General features: G+C 61.0%; 1 protein-coding gene across 1 annotated transcript in view; it reads right to left on the minus strand.

Moving 5' to 3' along the window:
* Positions 1 to 21503, minus strand: part of KDM5C (lysine demethylase 5C) — a gene marked incomplete at its 5' end in the record, with an annotated part of 28977 nt that overhangs the window by 1347 nt on the left and 6127 nt on the right. The window contains 12 exons of the mRNA XM_038126523.1: positions 2246 to 2427; positions 5111 to 5305; positions 8894 to 9013; positions 9097 to 9259; positions 12863 to 13044; positions 14987 to 15145; positions 16252 to 16371; positions 17200 to 17358; positions 17438 to 17607; positions 19329 to 19452; positions 19525 to 19659; positions 19740 to 19910. Coding sequence (XP_037982451.1) covers positions 2246 to 2427; positions 5111 to 5305; positions 8894 to 9013; positions 9097 to 9259; positions 12863 to 13044; positions 14987 to 15145; positions 16252 to 16371; positions 17200 to 17358; positions 17438 to 17607; positions 19329 to 19452; positions 19525 to 19659; positions 19740 to 19910 — 1880 coding nt within the window. The remainder of the gene's footprint in view (positions 1 to 2245; positions 2428 to 5110; positions 5306 to 8893; positions 9014 to 9096; positions 9260 to 12862; positions 13045 to 14986; positions 15146 to 16251; positions 16372 to 17199; positions 17359 to 17437; positions 17608 to 19328; positions 19453 to 19524; positions 19660 to 19739; positions 19911 to 21503) is intronic.

A 21503-nucleotide genomic window follows, 5' to 3' on the forward strand; every position in this document is an offset into this window, starting at 1 on the left:
AACCACCCCCAAGGGCACATTCAGGCCCCCAAACTCCCCAAAAACCACCCCCATGGGCACATTCAGGCCCCCAAACCCCCAAAAACCATCCCCATGTCCCCCCCGAGGGCACATTCAGGCCCCCAAACCCCCCAAAACCACCCCCATGGGCACATTCAGGCCCCCAAACTCCCCAAAACCACCCCCAAGGGCACATTCAGGCCCCCAAACCCCCCAAAACCACCCCCGTGTCCCCTTCCAGGGGCCCACTGAGACCCTCCAGCCCCCCTGAATCGTCCCCACATCCCGTTAGAGGGGACACCAGCATCCCAAATCCCTCTTCCAGACCCCAAACCCCTGTCCAAGCCCACCAAAACCCCATTTAAACCCCCCCAAACCCCTCTCCCACCCCCCAAACCCTGTCCCACACCCCCAAACCCCTCTCCAAACTCCCAAACCCCGTTCAAACCCCCCAAACCCCTCTCCAAGCCCCCCAAACCCAATTCAAAGCCCCCCAAACAACTCTCCCAGCCCCCCAAACCCTGTCCCACACCCCCAAACCCCGTTCAAACCCCCCAAACCCCTCTCCAAGCCCCCCAAACCCTTCTCAAGGCCCCCCAAACCCCATTTAAACCCCCCCAAACCCCTCTCCCACCCCCCAAACTCCTCTCCCAGCCCCCCAAACCCCTCTCCCAGCCCCCCAACCCCTCTCCAAATGCCCCAAACCCCACTCAAACCCCCCCAAAACCCCTCTCCCAGCCCCCCAAACCCCTCTCCACATGCCCCAAACCCTGTCCCACACCCCCAATCCCCTCTCCCAGGTCCCCAATCCCCTCTCCCAGTTCCCCAATCCCCTCTCCAAACGCCCCAAACCCCATTTAAAACCCCCCAAAACTCCTCTCCCAGCCCCCCAAATCCCTCTCCCAGCCCCCCAACCCCTCTCCAAAGGCCCCAATCCCCACTCAAACCCCCCCAAACCCCTCTCCAAGCCCCCCAAACCCAATTCAAAGCCCCCCAAACAACTCTCCCAGCCCCCCAAACCCTGTCCCACACCCCCAAACCCTGTTCAAACCCCCCAAACCCCTCTCCAAGCCCCCCAAACCCTTCTCAAGGCCCCCCAAACCCCATTTAAACCCCCCCAAACCCCTCTCCCACCCCCCAAACTCCTCTCCCAGCCCCCCAAACCCCTCTCCCAGCCCCTCAAACCCTGTCCCACACCCCCAAACCCCTCTCCCAGATCCCCAATCCCCTCTCCAAGACCCCCAAACCCCATTCAAACCCCCCCAAACGCCTCTCCCAGCCCCCCAAACCCTGTCCCACACCCCCAATCCCCTCTCCCAGCCCCCAAACCCCTCTCCAAGACCCCCAAACCCCATTCAAACCCCTCAAACTCCTCTCCCAGCCCCCCAAACCCTGTCCCACACCCCCAAACCCCTCTCCCAGCTCCCCAATCCCCTCTCCAAGACCCCCAAACCCCTCTCCAAGCCCTCAAACCCCATTTAAACCCCCCCCAAACCCCTCTCCTAGTCCCCCAAACCCTGTCCCACACCCCCAATCCCCTCTCCAAGCCCCCCAAACCCCATTCAAATCCCCCAAATGCCTCTCCCACCCCTCAACCCCTCTCCAAACGCCCCAAACCCCATTCAAATCCCCCCAACCCCCTCTCCCAGCCCCTCATACCCCCCCAAGCCCCCCAAACCCCATTCAAACCCCATTTAAACCCCCTCAAACCCCTCTCCCAGGCCCCCAAACCCTGTCCCACACCCCCAAACCCCTCTCCAAATGCCCCAAACCCCATTCAAACCCCCCAACCCTCTTTCCAAGCCCCCCAAACCCCATTCAAACCCCATTCAAACCCCCCAAACCCCTCTCCCACCCCCCAAACCCCTCTCCCAGCCCCTCAATCCCCTTCTCCAAATGCCCCAAACCCCATTCAAACCCCCCAAACTCCTCTCCAGCTCCCCAAACCCCATTTAAACCCCCCCAAACTCCTCTCCTAGCCCCCCAAACCCCATTCAAACCCCCACAAACGCCTCTCCCACCCCCCAAACCCTGTCCCACACCCCCAAACCCCTCTCCAAAGGCCCCAATCCCCACTCAAACCCCCCAAAACCCCTCTCCCACCCCCCCAAACTCCTCTCCCAGCCCCCCAACCCCTCTCCAAACACCCCAAACCTCACTCAAACCCCCCCAAACCCATATCCCAGCCCCCAAACCCCATTCAAATCCCCCCAAACCCCTCTCCCAGCCCCCCAAACCCCCCCACCTGAGGTACTGCTTGCTGCGGGGGCACTTGCAGAGGTCGTCCATGTGGTAGAGGCAGACGAGGCCCTGGGGACAGTCGTAGCAGGCCAGGGCTGACAGGAAACACGTGGTCTTGCACTTGTCACACTGCCGCTCGTCGTCGGGCAGCAGCTCGAAGGCCTCGCGCTCCGCCTCCGTGATGCCCTGGGGGGGCAAAAAAAATGGACATCAGACCCCCCCGTGGAGATATTGGGGTGTTCTCAGCACCTCCATCCCTGTCCTGATCCCCTGAGAGGGATAAAGATTCTGTCAGATTCCCCTGCTGGCTCAAATCCTTCCTGCTCTGCCTCGGGGATGCCCTGGGGGGGTAAAAAAATGGACATCAGACCCCTCCGGGGAAATTTTGGGGTGTTCTCAGCACCCACAACCCCTTCATGTTCTCCTGAGAGGGATAAAAATTCTGTCAGATTCCCCTGCTGGCTCAAATCCTTCCTGCTCTGCCTCTGGGATGCCCTGGGGGGGCAAAAAATTGGACATCAGACCCCCCCAGGGAAATTTTGGGGTGTTCTCAGCAGCCCCAACCCCGTCCTGATCCCCTGAGAGGGATAAAAATCCCTCCTGTAGCTCCAGCCCTTCCTGCTCTGCCTCTGGGATGCCCTGGGGGGGTAAAAATGGACATCAGACCCCCCCGGCAGGATTTTGGGGTGCCCCTAAAACCCCCAACCCCTCTCCATAACCTCCAAGGGTGGCACAAACTCAACCCCCACAGCTTTTGGGGTGCCCCTAACATCCCAAACCCCCAAGGGTGGCACAAACTCAACCCTCACCCCTCGCACAGCTTTTGGGGTGCCCCCAACACCCCCTGAGGGCGACACAACCCTCACCTCCCCTCCCCAGAGCTTCTGGGGCGCCCCAACCCCTCCATCACCCCCTGAGGGTGACGCAAACACAACCCTCACCTCCTTCCCACAGCTTTTGGGGTGCCCCTAACACCCCCTGGGGTGGCACAAACACAACCCTCACCCACCCCCAGAGCTTTTGGGGCGCCCCAACCCCTCCATCACCCCCTGAGGGTGGCACAAACACAACTCTCACCTCCTTCCTAGACTTTCTGGGGTGCCCCATCACCCCCTAGGGTGGCACAAACACAACCCTCACCTCCTTCCCACAGCTTTTGGGGTGCCCCTAACATCCCAAACCCCCAAGGGTGGCACAAACACAACCCTCACCCCTCCCCAGAGCTTTTGGGGTGCCCCTAACACCCCCTAGGGTGGCACAAACACAAGCCTCACCCCCTCCTCAGAGCTTTTGGGGTGCCCCTAACATCCCAAACAGTCCCCTAACCCCCCCAAGGGTGGCACAAACACAACCCCCACCCCCTACCCACAGCTTTTGGGGTGCCCCTAACACCCCCAACCCCTCTCCATAACCTCCAAGGGTGGCACAAACACAACCCCCACAGCTTTTGGGGTGCCCCATCACCCCCTAGGGTGGCATAAACACAACCCTCACCCCTCCCACAGCTTTTGGGGTGCCCCCAACACCCCCTGAGGGCGACACAACCCTCACCTCCCCTCCCCAGAGCTTCTGGGGCGCCCCAACCCCTCCATCACCCCCTGAGGGTGACGCAAACACAACCCTCACCTCCTTCCCACAGCTTTTGGGGTGCCCCTAACACGCCCTGGGGTGGCACAAACACAACCCTCACCCTTCCCCACAGCTTTTGGGGTGCCCCATCACCCCCTAGGGTGGCACAAACACAACGCTCACCCACCCCCAGAGCTTTTGGGGTGCCCCAACCCCTCCATCACCCCCTGAGGGTGGCACAAACTCAACCCTCACCTCCTTCCCACAGCTTTTGGGGTGCCCCTAACATCCCAAACAGTCCCCTAACCCCCCCAAGGGTGGCACAAACACAACCCTCACCCCTCCCCAGAGCTTTTGGGGTGCCCCTAACATCCCAAACAGTCCCCTAACCCCCCCAAGGGTGGCACAAACACAACCCCCACCCCCTACCCACAGCTTTTGGGGTGCCCCTAACACCCCCAACCCCTCTCCATAACCTCCAAGGGTGGCACAAACTCAACCCCCACAGCTTTTGGGGTGCCCCTAACATCCCAAACCCCCAAGGGTGGCACAAACTCAACCCTCACCCCTCGCACAGCTTTTGGGGTGCCCCCAACACCCCCTAGGGTGGCACAAACACAACCCTCACCCTTCCCCAGAGCTTTTGGGGTGCCCCATCACCCCCTAGGGTGGCACAAACACAACCCTCACCCACCCCCAGAGCTTTTGGGGTGCCCCAACCCCTCCATCACCCCCTGAGGGTGGCACAAACTCAACCCTCACCCGTCCCAGAGCTTTTGGGGTGCCCTTAACATCCCCTGGGGTGGCACAAACACAACCCTCACCCTTCCCCACAGCTTTTGGGGTGCCCCATCACCCCCTAGGGTGGCACAAACACAACCCTCACCCACCCCCAGAGCTTTTGGGGTGCCCCAACCCCTCCATCACCCCCTGAGGGTGACGCAAACACAACCCTCACCTCCTTCCCACAGCTTTTGGGGTGCCCCTAACATCCCAAACCTTCTCCTAACAACCCCGAGGGTGGCACAAACACAACCCTCACCCCTCCTCAGAGCTTTTGGGGTGCCCTTAACATCCCCTGGGGTGACACAAACACAACTCTCACCCTTCCCAGAGCTTTTGGGGTGCCCCCAACACCCCCTGAGGGCGACACAACCCTCACCCTTCCCCACAGCTTTTGGGGCACCCCAACCCCTCCATCACCCCCCGAGCAACCCCACAACCGCCTCCCCCCTTCAGCTCCCCCACGCCTCCGCCTCTCGGGGCGCCCCCCGAACCCCGTTTTTTGGGGTGCCCCCACCTTCTCCAGCAGGGCCTTGCGCAGCTTGCGCTCCTCCTGCACGAGCACGAACATCTCCTTGTGCACGGCGGCCGCCAGGTTCAGGTCCAGCTTCTCGGGGCTCGCCGCCATCTTGCAGATCAGCTCCTCGTGCGAGAAGACGCAGTAGCGGCGCAGGCGGCGGTAGTGCTCGATGCACTGCCTGCCCGCGGGGAGCTGCGGGGAAAACGGGGGGTCAGGGGGGTCCCCAAAATCTGGGGGGACCCCTAAACAGATCCCTGAAGAGATCTCAGCACCCCTAAACCTGGGAACCCCTCTGTGTGTGTCCCTGAACTGGGCAGTGCTCGATGCACTGCCTGCCCGCGGGGAGCTGCGGGGAAAACGGGGGGTCAGGGGGGTCCCCAAAACCTGGGGGGACCCCTAAACACAGCCTCAAACCTAGCGGGGTATCCCCAGTGCTGAGCCCCCAAAGCTGAGATAGCTCTGTGTGCTCCTGAACTGGGTAGTGCTCGATGCACTGCCTGCCCGCGGGGAGCTGCGGGGAAAACGGGGGGTCAGGGGGGTCCCCAAAATCTGGGGGGACCCCTAAACACAGCCTCAAACCTAGCGGGGTATCCCCAGTGATGAGCCCCCAAACCTAGGACTGAGCCCCCAAACCTGGGAACCCCCCTGTGCCCCTGAACTGGGCAGTGCTCGATGCACTGCCTGCCCGCGGGGAGCTGAAAGGAAAACGGGGGTCAGGGGGATCCCCAAAATCTGGGGGGACCCCTAAACACAGCCCTGAACCCGGCTGGGCTGAGCCCCCAAACCTGGGAACCCCCCTGTGTGTCTCCATGAACTGGGCAGTGCTCGATGCACTGCCTGCCTGCGGGGAGCTGAACACAAAGAGGGGGTCAGGGGGATCCCCAAAATCTGGGGGGACCCCTAAACACAGCCCTGAACCCGGCTGGGCTGAGCCCCCAAACCTGGGAACCCCTCTGTGTGTCTCCATGAACTGGGCAGTGCTCGATGCACTGCCTGCCTGTGGGGAGCTGCGGGGAAAACGGGGGGGTCAGGGGGGTCCCCAAAATCTGGGGGGACCCCTAAACACAGCGCTGAACCTGGCTGGGTACCCCCAGTGATCAGCCACTCCATATCCCTGAACTGGGCAGTGCTCAATGCACTGCCTGCCCGCGGGGAGCTGCGGGGAAAACGGGGGGTCAGGGGGGTCCCCAAAACCTGGGGGGACCCCTAAACAGATCCCTGAACAGATCTCAGCAACCCTAAACCTGGGAACCCCTCTGTGCCCCTGACCTGAGCTGGGCACCCCCAAACCTGAGAGACCTCTGTGCCCCTGAACTGGGTAGTGCTCGATGCACTGCCTGCCCGCGGGGAGCTGCGGGGAAAACGGGGGGTCAGGGGGATCCCCAATACCTGGGGGGACCCCTAAACACAACCTCAAACCTAGCGGGGTATCCCCAGTGATGAGCCCCCAAAGCTGAGATAGCTCTGTGTGCTCCTGAACTGGGCAGTGCTCGATGCACTGCCTGCCTGCGGGGAGCTGCGGGGAAAAGAGGGGGTCAGGGGGATCCCCAAAATCTGGGGGGACCCCTAAACACAGCCCTGAACCCGGCTGGGCTGAGCCCCCAAACCTGGGAACCCCTCTGTGTGTCTCCATGAACTGGGCAGTGCTCGATGCACTGCCTGCCTGCGGGGAGCTGCGGGGAAAACGGGGGGGTCAGGGGGGTCCCCAATACCTGGGGGGACCCCTAAACACAGCCTCAAACCTAGCGGGGTATCCCCAGTGATGAGCCCCCAAAGCTGAGATAGCTCTGTGTGCTCCTGAACTGGGCAGTGCTGGATGCACTGCCTGCCTGCGGGGTGCTGAAAGGAAAAGAGGGGGGTCAGGGGGATCCCCAAAATGTGGGGGGACCCCTAAACACAGCCCTGAACCTGGCTGGGTACCCCCAGTGCTGAGCCCCCAAAGCTGAGAACCTCTGTGTGTGCCTGAACTGGGCAGTGCTGGATGCACTGCCTGCCTGCGGGGTGCTGAAAGGAAAAGAGGGGGTCAGGGGGATCCCCAAAATCTGGGGGGACCCCTAAACACAGCCCTGAACAGATCTCAGCACCCCTAAACCTGAGGATCCCCTCGATGCCCCTGAACTGGGCGGTGCTGGATGCCCTGCCTGCCTGCAGGGAGCTGCACACCGGGGCTGGGGGGGTCAGGGGGCTCCCCAAAAACAGGGGACAGATATTCTGTGCCCCCCCAGGTACATTTTCTGCCCCCCCAGGTATTTTTCTTCCCCCTCCAAACACATTTTGTGCCTCTCAGAATTCTGTATTCTCATTTTTTTTGACACCCTCCACCCTCAATTTTCGCTCTTGCCCTGGAAGGGTTTCTTTGCCCTCCTGTGGTTTTTTTGTTGATTCCCCCAGGTATTTTTCTTCCCCCCCAGGTATTTTTTCTGCCCCCCAGGCACTTTCTGTGCCCCTCCAAACACATTTTGTGCCTCTCAGACTTTTGGGTTCCCTTTTTTTTTGACACCCTCCACCTTCAATTTTCGCTCTTGCCCTGGAAGGGTTTCTTTGCCCTCCTGTGGTTTTTTTGTTGATTCCCCCAGGTATTTCTCTGCCCCCCCAGGTAAATTTTCTACCCCCCCAGGCACTTTCTGTGCCCCTCCAAACACATTTTGTGCCTCCCAGAATTCTGTATTCTCATTTTTTTTGACACCCTCCACCCTCAATTTTCGCTCTTGCCCTGGAAGGGTTTCTTTGCCCTCCTGTGTTTTTTTTTGTTGATTCCCCCAGGTATTTCTCTGCCCCCCCAGGTAAATTTTCTGCCCCCCAGGCACTTTCTGAGCCCCTCCAAACACATTTTATACCTCTCAGACTTTTGTATTCTCATTTTTTTTGACACCCTCCACCCTCAAATTTCCCCTGCGCTCCCCCAGTTTTTTTGCTGATCCCCCCAGGTATTTCTCTGCCTTCCCACATACTTTTCTGCCCCCCCAGGTAAATTTTCTACCCCCCCAGGTACTTTCTGTGCCCATCCAAACACATTTTGTGCCTCCCAGACTTTTGGGTTCCCTTTTTTTTTAACATCCTCCACCCTCAATTTTCGCTCTTGCCCTGGAAGGGTTTCTTTGCCCTCCTGTGGGTTTTTTTGTTGATTCCCCCAGATATTTCTCTGCCTTCCCACATATTTTTATGCCCCCCCAGGTACATTCTCTGCCCCCCAGGTACTTTCTGTGCCCCTCCAAACACATTTTGTGCCTCTCAGAATTTTGGCTTCTCCTTTTTTTTGACACCCTCCACCCTCAAATTTCGCCTGCACTCCCCCAGTTTTTTTTGCCGATTCCCCCAGGTATATTTTCTGCCCCCCCAGGTAAATTTTCTTCCCCCCCAGGTACATTTTCTACCCCCCCAGGCACTTTCTGTGCCCCTCCAAACACATTTTGTGCCTCTCAGACTTTTGTATTCTCATTTTTTTTGACACCCTCCACCCTCAATTTTCGCTCTTGCCCTGGAAAGGTTTCTTTGCCCTCCTGTGGTTTTTTTGTTGATTCCCCCAGGTATTTTTCTGCCCCCCCAGGGTAAATTTTCTGCCCCCCAGGTATTTTTCTTCCCCCTCCAAACACATTTTATGCCTCTCAGAATTTTGTATTCTCCTTTTTTTTGACACCCTCCACCCGCAAATTTCGCCTGCGCTCCCCCAGTTTTTTTGCCGATTCCCCCAGGTATTTCTCTGCCCCCCCAGGTATTTTTCTGCCCCCCCAGGGTATATTTTCTGCCCCCCCCGGGTAATTTGGAGCCCCCAGAGCTCACCCAGTCGGCCGTGCAGAAGTTGACGGCCTCGGCAAAGTTGTAGCCCTGGTTGAAGCCGCTGTGGTAGGCGCGGGGGAAGGTGATGACGAACTCGCCGGCGCACTGGTTGGTCCGGACCACCTGGGGACACACCTGGGCTCACACCTGGCCTCAGCGGGGCTGTGACAGGGCCAGGGGGGGTTTGGGGACACCCCCCAACTCACGGGGACGCCGTGGGCCATCAGGGTGTTGGGGTTCATGAGCGTGACGAGCTGGTGCAGGAGGTCGGGCTGGCTCTCGAACAGCTCCGGCGTCAGCTTCTTCATCACCTCCTCCAGGTGCTCGGCCGCGAACGACGGGACCCCGTACCACGTCTTGGGCTCGCCCCTGGGGACGGGGCACCCCAAAACCCTCATGATTCCATCCTAAAAACCTCCTGATCCCATCCTAAAACCCTCCTGATTCCATCCTAAAAACCTCCTGATCCCATCGTGTATCACCCTAAAAACCTCCTGATCTCACCATCCTAAAAACCTCCTGATCCCATCCTGTACCACCCCAAAACCTCCTGATCCCATCCTAAAACCCTCCTGATCCCATCCTAAAAACCTCCTGATCCCACCCTGCACCACCCCAAAACCTCCTGATCCCATCCTAAAAACCTCTTGATCCCATCCTAAAAACCTCCTGATCCCATCCTGTACCACCCCAAAAACCTCCTGATCCCACCCTGTGCCACCCCAAAACCCTCCTGATCCCATCCTAAAACCCTCCTGATCCCATCCTAAAAACCTCCTGATCCCACCCTGCACCACCCCAAAAACATCCTCATCCTACCCCGTACCACGTCTTGGGCTCACGCCTGGGGATGGGGCACCCCAAAACCCTCATGATTCCATCCTAAAAACCTCCTGATCCCACCCTAAAAACCTCCTGATCCCATCGTGTATCACCCTAAAAACCTCCTGATCTCACCATCCTAAAAACCTCCTGATCCCATCCTAAAAACCTCTTGATCCCATCCTAAAAACCTCCTGATCCCATCCTAAAACCCTCCTGATCCCATCCTAAAAACCCTCCTGATCCCATCCTAAAACCCTCCTGATTCCATCCTAAAAACCTCCTGATTCCATCCTAAAAACCTCCTGATCCCATCCTAAAAACCCTCCTGATCCCATCCTAAAACCCTCCTGATCCCATCCTAAAAACATCCTGATCCACCCTAAAAACCTCCTGATCCCATCCTGTACCACCCCAAAACCCTCCTGATCCCACCCCAAAACCCTCCTGATCCCATCCTGCACCACCCTAAAAACATCCTCATCCCCCCCCGTACCACGTCTTGGGCTCGCCCCTGGGGACGGAGCACCCCAAAACCCTCATGATTCCATCCTAAAAACCTCCTGATCCCATCCTAAACCCCTCCTGATCCCATCCTAAAACCCTCCTGATTCCATCCTAAAAACCTCCTGATCCCATCGTGTATCACCCTAAAAACCTCCTGATCTCACCATCCTAAAAACCTCCTGATCCCATCCTGTACCACCCCAAAACCTCATGATTCCATCCTAAAACCCTCCTGATCCCATCCTAAAACCCTCCTGATCCCATCCTAAAAACCTCCTGATCCCATCCTAAAAACCTCCTGATCCCATCCTAAAAACCTCCTGATCCCACCCTGCACCACCCCAAAAACATCCTCATCCTACCCCGTACCACGTCTTGGGCTCACGCCTGGGGATGGGGCACCCCAAAACCCTCATGATTCCATCCTAAAAACCCTCCGGATCCCACCCTAAAACCCTCCTGATCCCATCCTGTACCACCCCAAAAACCTCCTGATCCCATCCCATCCCATGTCTTGGGCTCGCCCCTGGAGATGGAGCACCCCAAAAATCTCCTGATCCCATCCTAAAAACCTCCTGATCCCACCCTGTACCACCCCAAAAACCTCGTCATCCCATCCCGTACCAGGGCTTGGGCGCGCCCTTGGGGATGGAGCACCCCAAAAATGTTCCCCCACACCACGTGAACACCCCAAAATCGCCCCCCTGGGCACCCAAAGTCACCCCTCTGGTCCCCCAAATGCCCCCAAACACCCCAAAATCACTCCCTGAACGCCCCAAACACCCCAAAGTCTCTCCCCAAATGCCCCAAACACCCCAAAGTCCCTCCCCTGTCCACTCAAACACCCCAAAATCACTCCTCAAGTGCCCCCAAATGCCCCAAAGTCACTCCCCAAATGCCCCCAAACACCCCAAAGTCTCTCCCCAAATGCCCCCAAACACCCCAAAGTCTCTCCCCAAATGCCCCCAAACACCCCAAAGTCACTCCCCTGTCCACTCGAACACCCCAAAGTCCCCCCTCTACTCCCCCAAATGCCCCCAAACGCCCCAAAGTCGCCCCTCTGGTTCCCCAAATGCCCCAAACACCCCAAAGTCTCTCCCCATATGCCCCCAACACCCCAAAGTCTCTCCCCAAATACCCCCAAACACCAAAGTCTCTCCCCAAATGCCCCCAAACACCCCAAAGTCTCTCCCCAAATGCCCCCAAACGCCCCAAAGTCGCCCCTCTGGTTCCCCAAATGCCCCAAACACCCCAAAGTCTCTCCCCATATGCCCCCAACACCCCAAAGTCTCTCCCCAAATACCCCCAAACACCGAAGTCTCTCCCCAAATGCCCCCAAACGCCCCAAAGTCGCCCCTCTGGTTCCCCAAATGCCCCCAAACACCCCACAGTCTCTCCCCTGGCTCCCCAAACACCCCAAAATCACTCCCCTGTCCACTCAAACACCCCAAAGTCACTCCCCTGTCCACTCAAACACCCCAAAGTCACCCCTCTGGTCCCCCAAACACCCCAAAGTCTCTCCCCAAATGCCCTAAACACCCCAAAGTCTCTCCCCAAATGCCCCCAAATCCCCCAAAGTTGCCCCTCTGGTCCCCCAAATGCCCCCAAACACCCCAAAGTCACTCTCCTGTCCACTCGAACACCCCAAAGTCTCTCCCCAAATGCCCCAAACACACCGAAGTCTCTCCCCTGGCTCCCCAAACACCCCAAATTTGCCCCTCTGGTCCCCCAAATGCCCCAAACACCCCAAAGTCCCTCCCCAAATACCCCCAAACACCGAAGTCTCTCCCCAAATGCCCCCAAACACCCCAAAGTCTCTCCCCAAATGCCCCCAAACACCCCAAAGTCTCTCCCCAAATACCCCCAAACACACCGAAGTCTCTCCCCAAATGCCCCCAAACGCCCCAAAGTCGCCCCTCTGGTCCCCCAAATACCCCACAGTCTCTCCCCTGGCTCCCCAAACACCCCAAAGTCACTCCCCTGTCCACTCAAACACCCCAAAGTCTCTCCCCTGTCCACTCAAACACCCCAAAGTCCCCCCTCTACTCCCCCAAATGCCCCCAAACGCCCCAAAGTCACTCCCCAAATGCCCCAAACACCCCAAAGTCTCTCCCCTGGCTCCCCAAACACCCCAAAGTCACTCCCCTGTCCACTCAAACACCCCAAAGTCACCCCTCTGGTCCCCCAAATGCCCCCAAACGCCCCAAAGTCTCTCCCCAAATACCCTAAACACCCCAAAGTCTCTCCCCAAATACCCCCAAACACCCCAAAGTCTCTCCCCTGGCTCCCCTAACACCCCAAATTTGCCCCTCTGGTCCCCCAAATGCCCCCAAACGCCCCAAAGTCTCTCCCCAAATGCCCCCAAACACCCCAAAGTCTCTCCCCAAATACCCCCAAACACCGAAGTCTCTCCCCAAATGCCCCCAAACGCCCCACAGTCTCTCCCCTGTCCACTCAAACACCCCAAAGTCCCCCCTCTACTCCCCCAAATGCCCCCAAGTGCCCCAAAGTCTCTCCCCAAATGCCCCAAACACCCCAAAGTCTCTCCCCAAATGCCCTAAACACCCCAAAGTCTCTCCCCCGGCCCCTCAGCCGCCCCCCAAACACCCCCTAAATGCCCCCTAAATGCCCCCCAGTGCCCACCAGTGGAGGTAGTTGATGGAGTAGCTCCAGTGGTCCTCGATGTGCCAGCAGAAGGCCGAGAACACCATGCCCACGTAGAGCCAGGGCACCTTCATGCCCGAGATGTCGGCGTTGATGTGGCACAGCACCGACTGCTGCAGCACCGGCATCACGTTCAGGTTCCAGCCGCTGCCCGCGTACTCCTGGGGACACGGGGACAGCGTCACCCTGGCACGGGGACACCCAGGGGACAGGGGCACCTGGGCACGAGGACATGGCATCGCCCCCCATGGGGACAGGGACACCCCCAGGACAGCAGGGACAGCGTCACCCTGGCACGGGGACATGGCGTGGCCCCCCACGGGGACAGGGACACTCGCAGGACAGCATCACCTGGGCACGGGGACACCCAGGTGACAGGGGCGCCTGGGCACGAGGACATGGCATCGCCCCCCATGGGGACAGGGACACTCACAGGACAGTGTTACCCAGGCATGGGGACACCCAGGGGACAGGGGCACCTGGGCACGGGGACACCCAGGGGACAGGGGCACCTGGGCACGGGGACATGGCATCACCCCTCATGGGGACAGGGACACTCGCAGGACAGCATCACCAAGGGCACGGGGACATGGCATCACCCCCATGGGGACAGGGACACCCAGGGAACAGGGGCACCTGGGCACAGGGACACCCAGGGGACAGGGGCACCTGGGCATGGGGACATGGCATCACTCCCATGGGGACAGGGACACCACCAGGACAGCGTCACCAGGGCACAAGACACCCAGGGGACAGCAGGGACAGCGTCACCGAGGCCACGGGGACATGGCATCGCCCCTCATGGGGACAGCGACACCCCAAGGGACAGCAGCACCCCCATGGGGACACAGCCACCACAGGGGACAGGGACACTCCCAGGGACAACATCACCCCCCAGGGGCCACCGGGTCACCCGCCATGCACCAGTGAGCTGAGGTGACACTGTCCCAGGCAGTGACCTGGGGGAAGTGACAATGCCCCTGGCATGCCCTGGGGGAGGTGACAATGCCCCTGGTGCCCTCAGGGAGGTGACAATGCCCCTGGCAGTGACCTGGGGAGGGTGACAATGCCCCTGGCAGTGCCCCCAGGAAGGTGACAATGCCCCTGGCAGTGCCCAGGGGGAGGTGACACTGTCCCTGGTACCCCTGGGGGAGGTGACAATGCCCCTGGCAGTGACCTGGGGGAGGTGACACTGTCCCTGGTGCCCCCGGGGGAGGTGACAATGCCCCTGGCAGTGCCTGGGGGGAGGTGACAATGCCCCTGATGCCCCTGGGGGAGGTGACAATGCCCCTGGCAGTGCCCCAAGGAGGTGACAATGCCCCTGGCAGTGCCCTGGGGGAGGTGACACTGTCCCTGGTGCCCCTGGGGGAGGTGACAATGCCCCTGGCAGTGCCCTGGGGGAGGTGACACTGTCCCTGGTGCCCTAAGGGAGGTGACAATGCCCCTGGCAGTGACCTGGGGGGAGGTGACACTGTCCCTGGTGCCCCCGGGGGAGGTGACAATGCCCCTGGCAGTGCCCCAAGGAGGTGACAATGCCCCTGGCAGTGCCCTGGGGGAGGTGACAATGCCCCTGGCAGTGACCTGGGGAGGTAACACTCTCCCTGGCGCCCCTGGGGGAGGTGACAATGCCCCTGGCAGTGACCTGGGGGAGGTGACACTGTCCCTGGTGCCCTAAGGGAGGTGACAATGCCCCTGGCAGTGCCCCAAGGAGGTGACAATGCCCCTGGCAGTGCCCTGGGGGAGGTGACACTGTCCCTGGTGCCCTAAGGGAGGTGACAATGCCCCTGGCAGTGCCCTGGGGGAGGTGACAATGCCCCTGGCAGTGCCTGGGGGGAGGTGACACTGTCCCTGGTGCCCCTGGGGGAGGTGACAATGCCCCTGGCAGTGACCTGGGGGAGGTGACACTGTCCCTGGTGCCCCCAGGGGAGGTGACAATGCCCCTGGCAGTGCCCTGGAGAGGGTGACAATGCCCCTGGCATGCCCTGGGGGAGGTGACAATGTCCCTGGTAGTGCCCTGGGGGAGGTGACAATGCCCCTGGAGTCCCTGGGGGAGGTGACAATGCCCCTGACAGTGCCCGTGGGGGGGAGGTGACACTGTCCCACCTCCTCCTCGGGGGACAGGCGCCGTTTGCCGTCGCGCACGGGGAAGCCGGAGCCGAACTCCTTGGAGTGGATGTCGGCGCCGTACTCCACGGTCACGTCCTCCTCGATGCTGTTCACCAGGCGCCAGAACTCCTTCTCCACCAGCTCCGTGGGCACCATCTGCGGGCAGGGGGCTTCAGAGAGGGTAGGGAGAGGATTTGGGGGCATTTTGGGGGGGTTTGGGGGGATTTTGGGGGAGTTTGGGGCTGTTCTCCGTGGGCACCATCGGTGGGCAGGGGGTTTCAGGGGGGCAGGAAGGGGATTTGGCGGGGGTTTGGGGGAATTTTGGGGGGGTTTGGGGCTGTTCACCAGGTGCCAGAACTCTTCCACCAGCTCCGTGGGCACCATCTGCGGGCAGGGGGCTTCAGGGGGGGCCGGGAGGGGATTTGGGGGCTTTTTGGGGGGGTTTGAGGGGATTTTGGGTGGGATTTGGAGGCTGTTCACCAGAACTCCTCCACCTCCTGGTGCTCCATGGGCATCATCTGTGGGCAGGGGGCTTCAGAGAGGGGCAGGGGCTTCAGAGAGGGCGGGGAGAGGATTTGGGGGCATTTTGGGGGGGTTTAGGGGAATTTTGGGGGGGTTTGGGGCTGTTGACCAGGCGCCAGAAGTCCTTCTCCACCAGCTCCGTGGGCACCATCTGCGGGCAGGGGGCTTCAGGGGGGAGTCTGGGGGGCTCGGGGGAGCCTGGGGGGGTTTTGGGGTGATGCAGGTGGGTTTTGGGGGGATCCAGGCAGGTTTTGGGAGGATTCAGCTGGGTTTTGGGGAATCCAGGTGGATTTTGGGGGAATCCAGGCAGGTTTTGGGGTGATGCAGAGAGGTTTTGGGGGGATCCAGACAGGTTTTGGGGGGATCCAGGCAGGTTTTGGGGGGATGCAGAGGGGTTTTGGGGGGATCCAGGTGGGTTTTGGGATGATGCAGAGGGGTTTTGGGGGAATCCAGGCAGGTTTTGGGGGGAGGGATCCAGGCAGGTTTTGGGGTGATGCAGAGGGGTTTTGGGGGGATCCAGGCAGGTTTTGGAGGGATCCAGGCGGGTTTTGGGGGGATCCAGGCGGGTTTTGGGGGGATCCAGGCGGGTTTTGGGGGGATCCAGAGGGGGTTTGGGGAGAGAGATCCAGGCAGGTTTTGGAGGGAGGGATCCAGGCAGGTTTTAGGGTGATGCAGAGGGGTTTTGGGGGGAGGGATCCAGGCAGGTTTTGGGGGTCCCGGGGGGGTTTTGGGGTGCTCACGTGGACGGGCATGTTGAAGTAGTCGGCCTTGAAGGCGTCGGCCATCTCCCCGAAGCTCTGCAGGGTGTACTCCCGCGTGGCCTGCTCGAAGCCAAACGCCTCCGGGGGCCGCTTGCACTCCTGGGGGGGGACACCGGGGGGGGGTCAGGGGGCTTGAGGACACCAGGGGGCTTGGGGACACCGGGAGGGGTCATTTGGGACACCGGGGTGGGGGTGGGGGGGGGTCAGGAGACAGCAGAAGGGGTCATTTGGGACAGCAGGAGGGGTCAGGGGGTTTGGGAAGTCGGGAGGGGTCACTGGGGACAGCTCCAGGTACTTGAGGAGCCCCACAGAAAGCACCTCGGGGGGTCCCTAAACCCACAGATCAGGGGGGCCCCAACCCCACAGATGGGGGTCCCTAAACCCACAGATCAGGGGGTCTCAGACCCACAAATCAGGGGGTCTCTAAACCCACAGATCAGGGGGTCCCAGCCCCACAGATCAGGGGGTCCCCAAACCCACAGATCAGGGGGGTCCCTAACCCCACAGATCAGGGGGTCCCTAAACCCACAGACGGGGGTCCCTAAACCCAGAGACCAGGGGGTCCCAACCCCACAGACAGGGGTCTCTAAACCCACAAATCAGGGGGTCCCTACCCCACAGATCAGGGGGTCCCTAAACCCACAGATCAGGGGGTCCCAGCCCCACAGATCAGGGGGGTCCCAGCCCCACAGATCAGGGGGGTCCCTAACCCCACAGATCAGGGGGTCCCTAAACCCACAGACCAGGGGGTCCCAGCCCCACAGACACAACTGGATGGGATTTAGGAGCCCCCATCCCACAGATCACACGAACCCAAACCCCCCTGAAAGTCAGGACATCACACAAGATGGGGGGTCCCAGCCCCACAGCCGGGATGCGACCCACGCCGGGCGACCCCAGGGGGTTGTCCCCGTGTCCCCCCCTCACCGCCATGACGCATTTGGGGCAGCGCCAGATGCCCTTGGGGATCTCGGGCAGGGGGGGCAGCAGGCAGAAGATGTGGTAGTTGTCATCACAGCCGTCGCACAGCAGCAGCTTGTCGTCCTCGTCGCCCCGCGAGCAGATGCGGCACACGTAGGAATCCACCTGGAAAGGGAAGGCAAAACGGGCATTTCAGGGGGGGATTTGGGGGATTTTTTGGGGGGGATTCGTCACCCCTACTCACGAACTGGCTGTTGCTGTGGCTGCGGCGCAGCCTCATGGTCATCTTGGTGCAGGGCTCGGGGCTGTGGCGCAGCTCGTCCCGCGGCCCCGGGGACACCGGGGACGCCCGGGGCTCGGCCGGCGGCTCCTCCTTCACCACCACCGTGGGGGGGCACTCGGGGCCGTCCTTGTCTGCGGGGAGGGGGGAAACGGGGGTCACCGGGAGATTTGGGGGGGCTGAAGCATGGGGGGTTACTGGGAGATTGGGGGGCTGAGGCATTGGGGGGTGCTGAGAGATTGGGGGGGCTGAGAGATTGGGGGGTACTGGGAGATTGGGGGGGCTGAAGCATGGGGAGATTGGGGGGGCTGAGAGATTGGGGGGTTACTGGGAGATTGGGGGGCACTGGGAGATTTGGGGGGGCTGAATCATGGGGGGGGTTACTGGGAGATTGGGGGGGCTGAAGCATAGGGGGGTACTGAGAGATTGGGGGGCTGAGAGATTGGGGGGTTACTGGGAGATTGGGGGGCACTGGGAGATTGGGGGGGCTGAAGCATTGGGGGGTACTGAGAGATTGGGGGGCTGAGAGATTGGGGGGTTACTGGGAGATTGGGGGGCACTGGGAGATTGGGGGGGGCTGAAGCATTGGGGGGTACTGAGAGATTGGGGGGGCTGAAGCATGGAGGGGGTACTGGGAGATTGTGGGGCTGAGAGATTGTGGGGTTACTGGGAGATGGGGGGGCTGAATAATAGAGGGGGGTACTGGGAGATTGGGGGTGCTGAGATTGGGGGGTACTGGGAGATTGGGGGGGCTGAAGCATAGGGGGGTACTGGGAGATTGGGGGGCATGAATCATGGGGGGGTGCTGAGAGATTGGGGGGGCTGAAGCATTGGGGGGGCTGAGAGATTGGGGGGTTACTGGGAGATTGGGGGACACTGGGAGATTTGGGGGGGCTGAATCATGGGAGGGTACTGGGAGATTGGGGGGGCTGAGAGATTGGGGGGGGCTGAACCATGGGGGGGGTTACTGGGAGATTGGGGGGGCTGAAGCATTGGGGGGTACTGAGAGATTGGGGGGCTGAAGCATGGAGGGGGTACTGGGAGATTGTGGGGCTGAGAGATTGGGGGGTTACTGGGAGATTGGGGGGCTGAGAGATTGGGGGGCACTGGGAGATTTGGGGGGGCTGAATAATGGAGGGGTTACTGGGAGATTGGGGGGGCTGAGAGATTGGGGGGGCTGAACCATGGGGGGGTTACTGGGAGATTGGGGGGGCTGAAGCATTGGGGGGTACTGAGAGATTGGGGGGGCTGAAGCATTGGGGGGGTACTGAGAGATTGGGGGGGCTGGAGCATGGAGGGGGTACTGGGAGATTGTGGGGCTGAGAGATTGGGGGGGTACTGGGAGATTTGGGGGGGCTGAGAGATTGCGGGAGGAGAAGGGGAACCTAAAGACTGGGAGGAAAAGGGGAACCTAAAGAACTGGAAGGGGTCCCTAAAGAACTGGGAGGAAAAGGGGTCCCTAAAAACTGGGAGGGGGCTGTCTGTCCCACAACAGAGAAGTCTGTCCCTAGGTAACTGGGGAGAGAAAGTTCCTAAAGAACTGATAAAGAGATATCCCATAAAACCTGTGGGTGTGGGACAGAGTCCCAAAAAAAATGAGGAGAGGTACCCAGAAGTTCTGGGGGGGTGTGACCCAAAAGAGAGAGGGGAGAGGAAAAGAAAGAGGGTCCTCGAAGAACCCGAAAGAACGTGGGAGACAGCCCAGACAAACTGTGGGCAAAGAGGCTCCCACAAGAACGATGGAGGTACTCCAGAATTAAAAAAAAAAAGATCCCAAAAAGACACAGAGGCTCCCAGAAAAATTTAAGGGGTCCCAACAACCCCTGCACCCCCACATGAAGGGGGTCCCCGATACCTTTCTTCCTCAGGGTCTTGTCCTTGGCCACCAGCCCCAAGCCCAACATTTTGGGCCCGGCGCCGTAAATCTGCAGCTTCTTCAGCTCGGGGTTCTTCTCGATGTCCTCCTCCGTGGGCTCGGGCTGCGGGACAGCGGAGTCAGGGGGATGCCAGGGGGGATTTAGGGGTGCCAGGGAGGGTTTTGGGGTGCCCACCTCCTGCTGCAGGCGCTTGGCACGCCGGCCGTAGCTGTTGAACTTGGAGGGCTGCACGGACTGGCGCAGCGGGATGCTGTGGGGTTTGTACTCGCGGTCCTTCTCCTCGCTCTCAAAGGGCCGCGCGTGGCACTGCTGGAGGGACAGGGAGGGGACCCTCAGCGTGGCCCGGGGTCCCCCCCTGAGCCCCCCACCCACCGAGGCCCCGCGCTCACCACCAGGTTGGCCCCGGACTGGTACATCTCGTAGGGGTAGATGATGCGCTCGTAGTGCGCCCGCAGCAGCGAGCCGATGTTCTTGCCCGACGGGTACGAGAGGCGCTGGGCCACCCGCGCCCACCGCCGGTCCTTGCAGATGGCCTCGTAGCCACCTTCCTCCATCACCACCTGAGAGGGGACACAGAGCCTTCAGGGACACCCCAGAGCCACCCCACGGCCACCCGCGCCCACCGCCGGTCCTTGCAGATGGCCTCGTAGCCACCTTCCTCCATCACCACCTGAGAGGGGACAATGAGCCTTCAGGGACACCCCAGAGCCACCCCACGGCCATCCAGGGCCACCCGCGCCCACCGCCGGTCCTTGCAGGTGGCCTCGTAGCCACCTTCCTCCATCACCACCTGTGAGGGGACACCGAGCACTCAGGGACAGCCCAGAGCCACCCCAGGGTCACCCAGGGACACACACGGCCATCCAGGGCCACCCACAGCCACCACCGGTCCTTGCAAGTGGCCTCGTAGCCACCTTCCTCCATCACCACCTGTGAGGGGACACAGAGCCTTCAGGGACACCCCAGAGCCACCCCACGGCCATCCAGGGCCACCCGCGCCCACCACCGGTCCTTGCAGGTGGCCTCGTAGCCACCTTCCTCCATCACCACCTGTGAGGGGACAATGACTGTTCAGGGACACCCCAGAGCCACCCCACGGCCATCCAGGGCCACCCGCGCCCACCACCGGTCCTTGCAGGTGGCCTCGTAGCCACCTTCCTCCATCACCACCTGTGAGGGGACAATGAGCGTTCAGGGACACCCCAGAGCCACCCATGGCCATACAGGGCCATCACCGGTCCTTGCAGATGGCCTCACAGCCACCTTCCTCCATCACCTCCTGTGAGGGGACACTGAGTGCTCAGGGACACCCCAGAGCCACCCCAGGGCCACCCACGGCCATCCAGGGCCACCCGCGCCCACCGCCGGTCCTTGAAGATGGCCTTGTAGCCACCCCCTTCCATCACCTCCTGTGAGGGGACACTGAGCATTCAGGGACACTCCAGAGCCACCCAGGGACACACACGGCCACCCAGAGCTAGTCAGAGCCACCCATGGTCATCCACAGCCACCCTGGGCCACTGCCAGTCCTTGCAGGTGGCCTCGTAGCCACCTTCCTCCATCACCACCTGTGAGGGGACACCGAGCGCTCAGGGACAGCCCAGAGCCACCCCAGGGTCACCCAGGGACACACACGGCCATCCAGGGCCACCCACAGCCACCACCGGTCCTTGCAGGTGGCCTCGTAGCCACCTTCCTCCATCACCACCTGAGAGGGGACACGGAGCACCCAGGAGCACCCAGGGCCACTCATTGTCACCCAGGGCCACCCCAGAGCCAGCCATGGCCATCCACAGCCACCCAGGGCCACCTACAGTCCTTGCAGGTGGCCTCAAGCCACCTTCCTCCGTCACAACCTTTGAGGGGACACGGAGCACCCAGGGCCACTCACTGTCACCCAGGGCCACCCAGGGCCACTCACTGTCACCAAGGGCCACCCAGGGCCAGCCATGGCCACCCCCAATCCTTGCAGGTGGCCTCAAGCCACCTTCCTCCGTCACAACCTGTGAGGGGACACGGAGCACCCAGGGCCACTCATTGTCACCCAGGGCCACCCCAGAGCCACTCATTGTCACCCAGGAGCACCCAGGGCCACTCATTGTCACCCAGGACCACCCCAGAGCCACTCATTGTCACCCAGGAGCACCCAGGGC

This window comes from Motacilla alba, unplaced genomic scaffold (assembly GCF_015832195.1).
Source record: "Motacilla alba alba isolate MOTALB_02 unplaced genomic scaffold, Motacilla_alba_V1.0_pri HiC_scaffold_35, whole genome shotgun sequence".
NCBI lineage: Eukaryota > Metazoa > Chordata > Aves > Passeriformes > Motacillidae > Motacilla > Motacilla alba.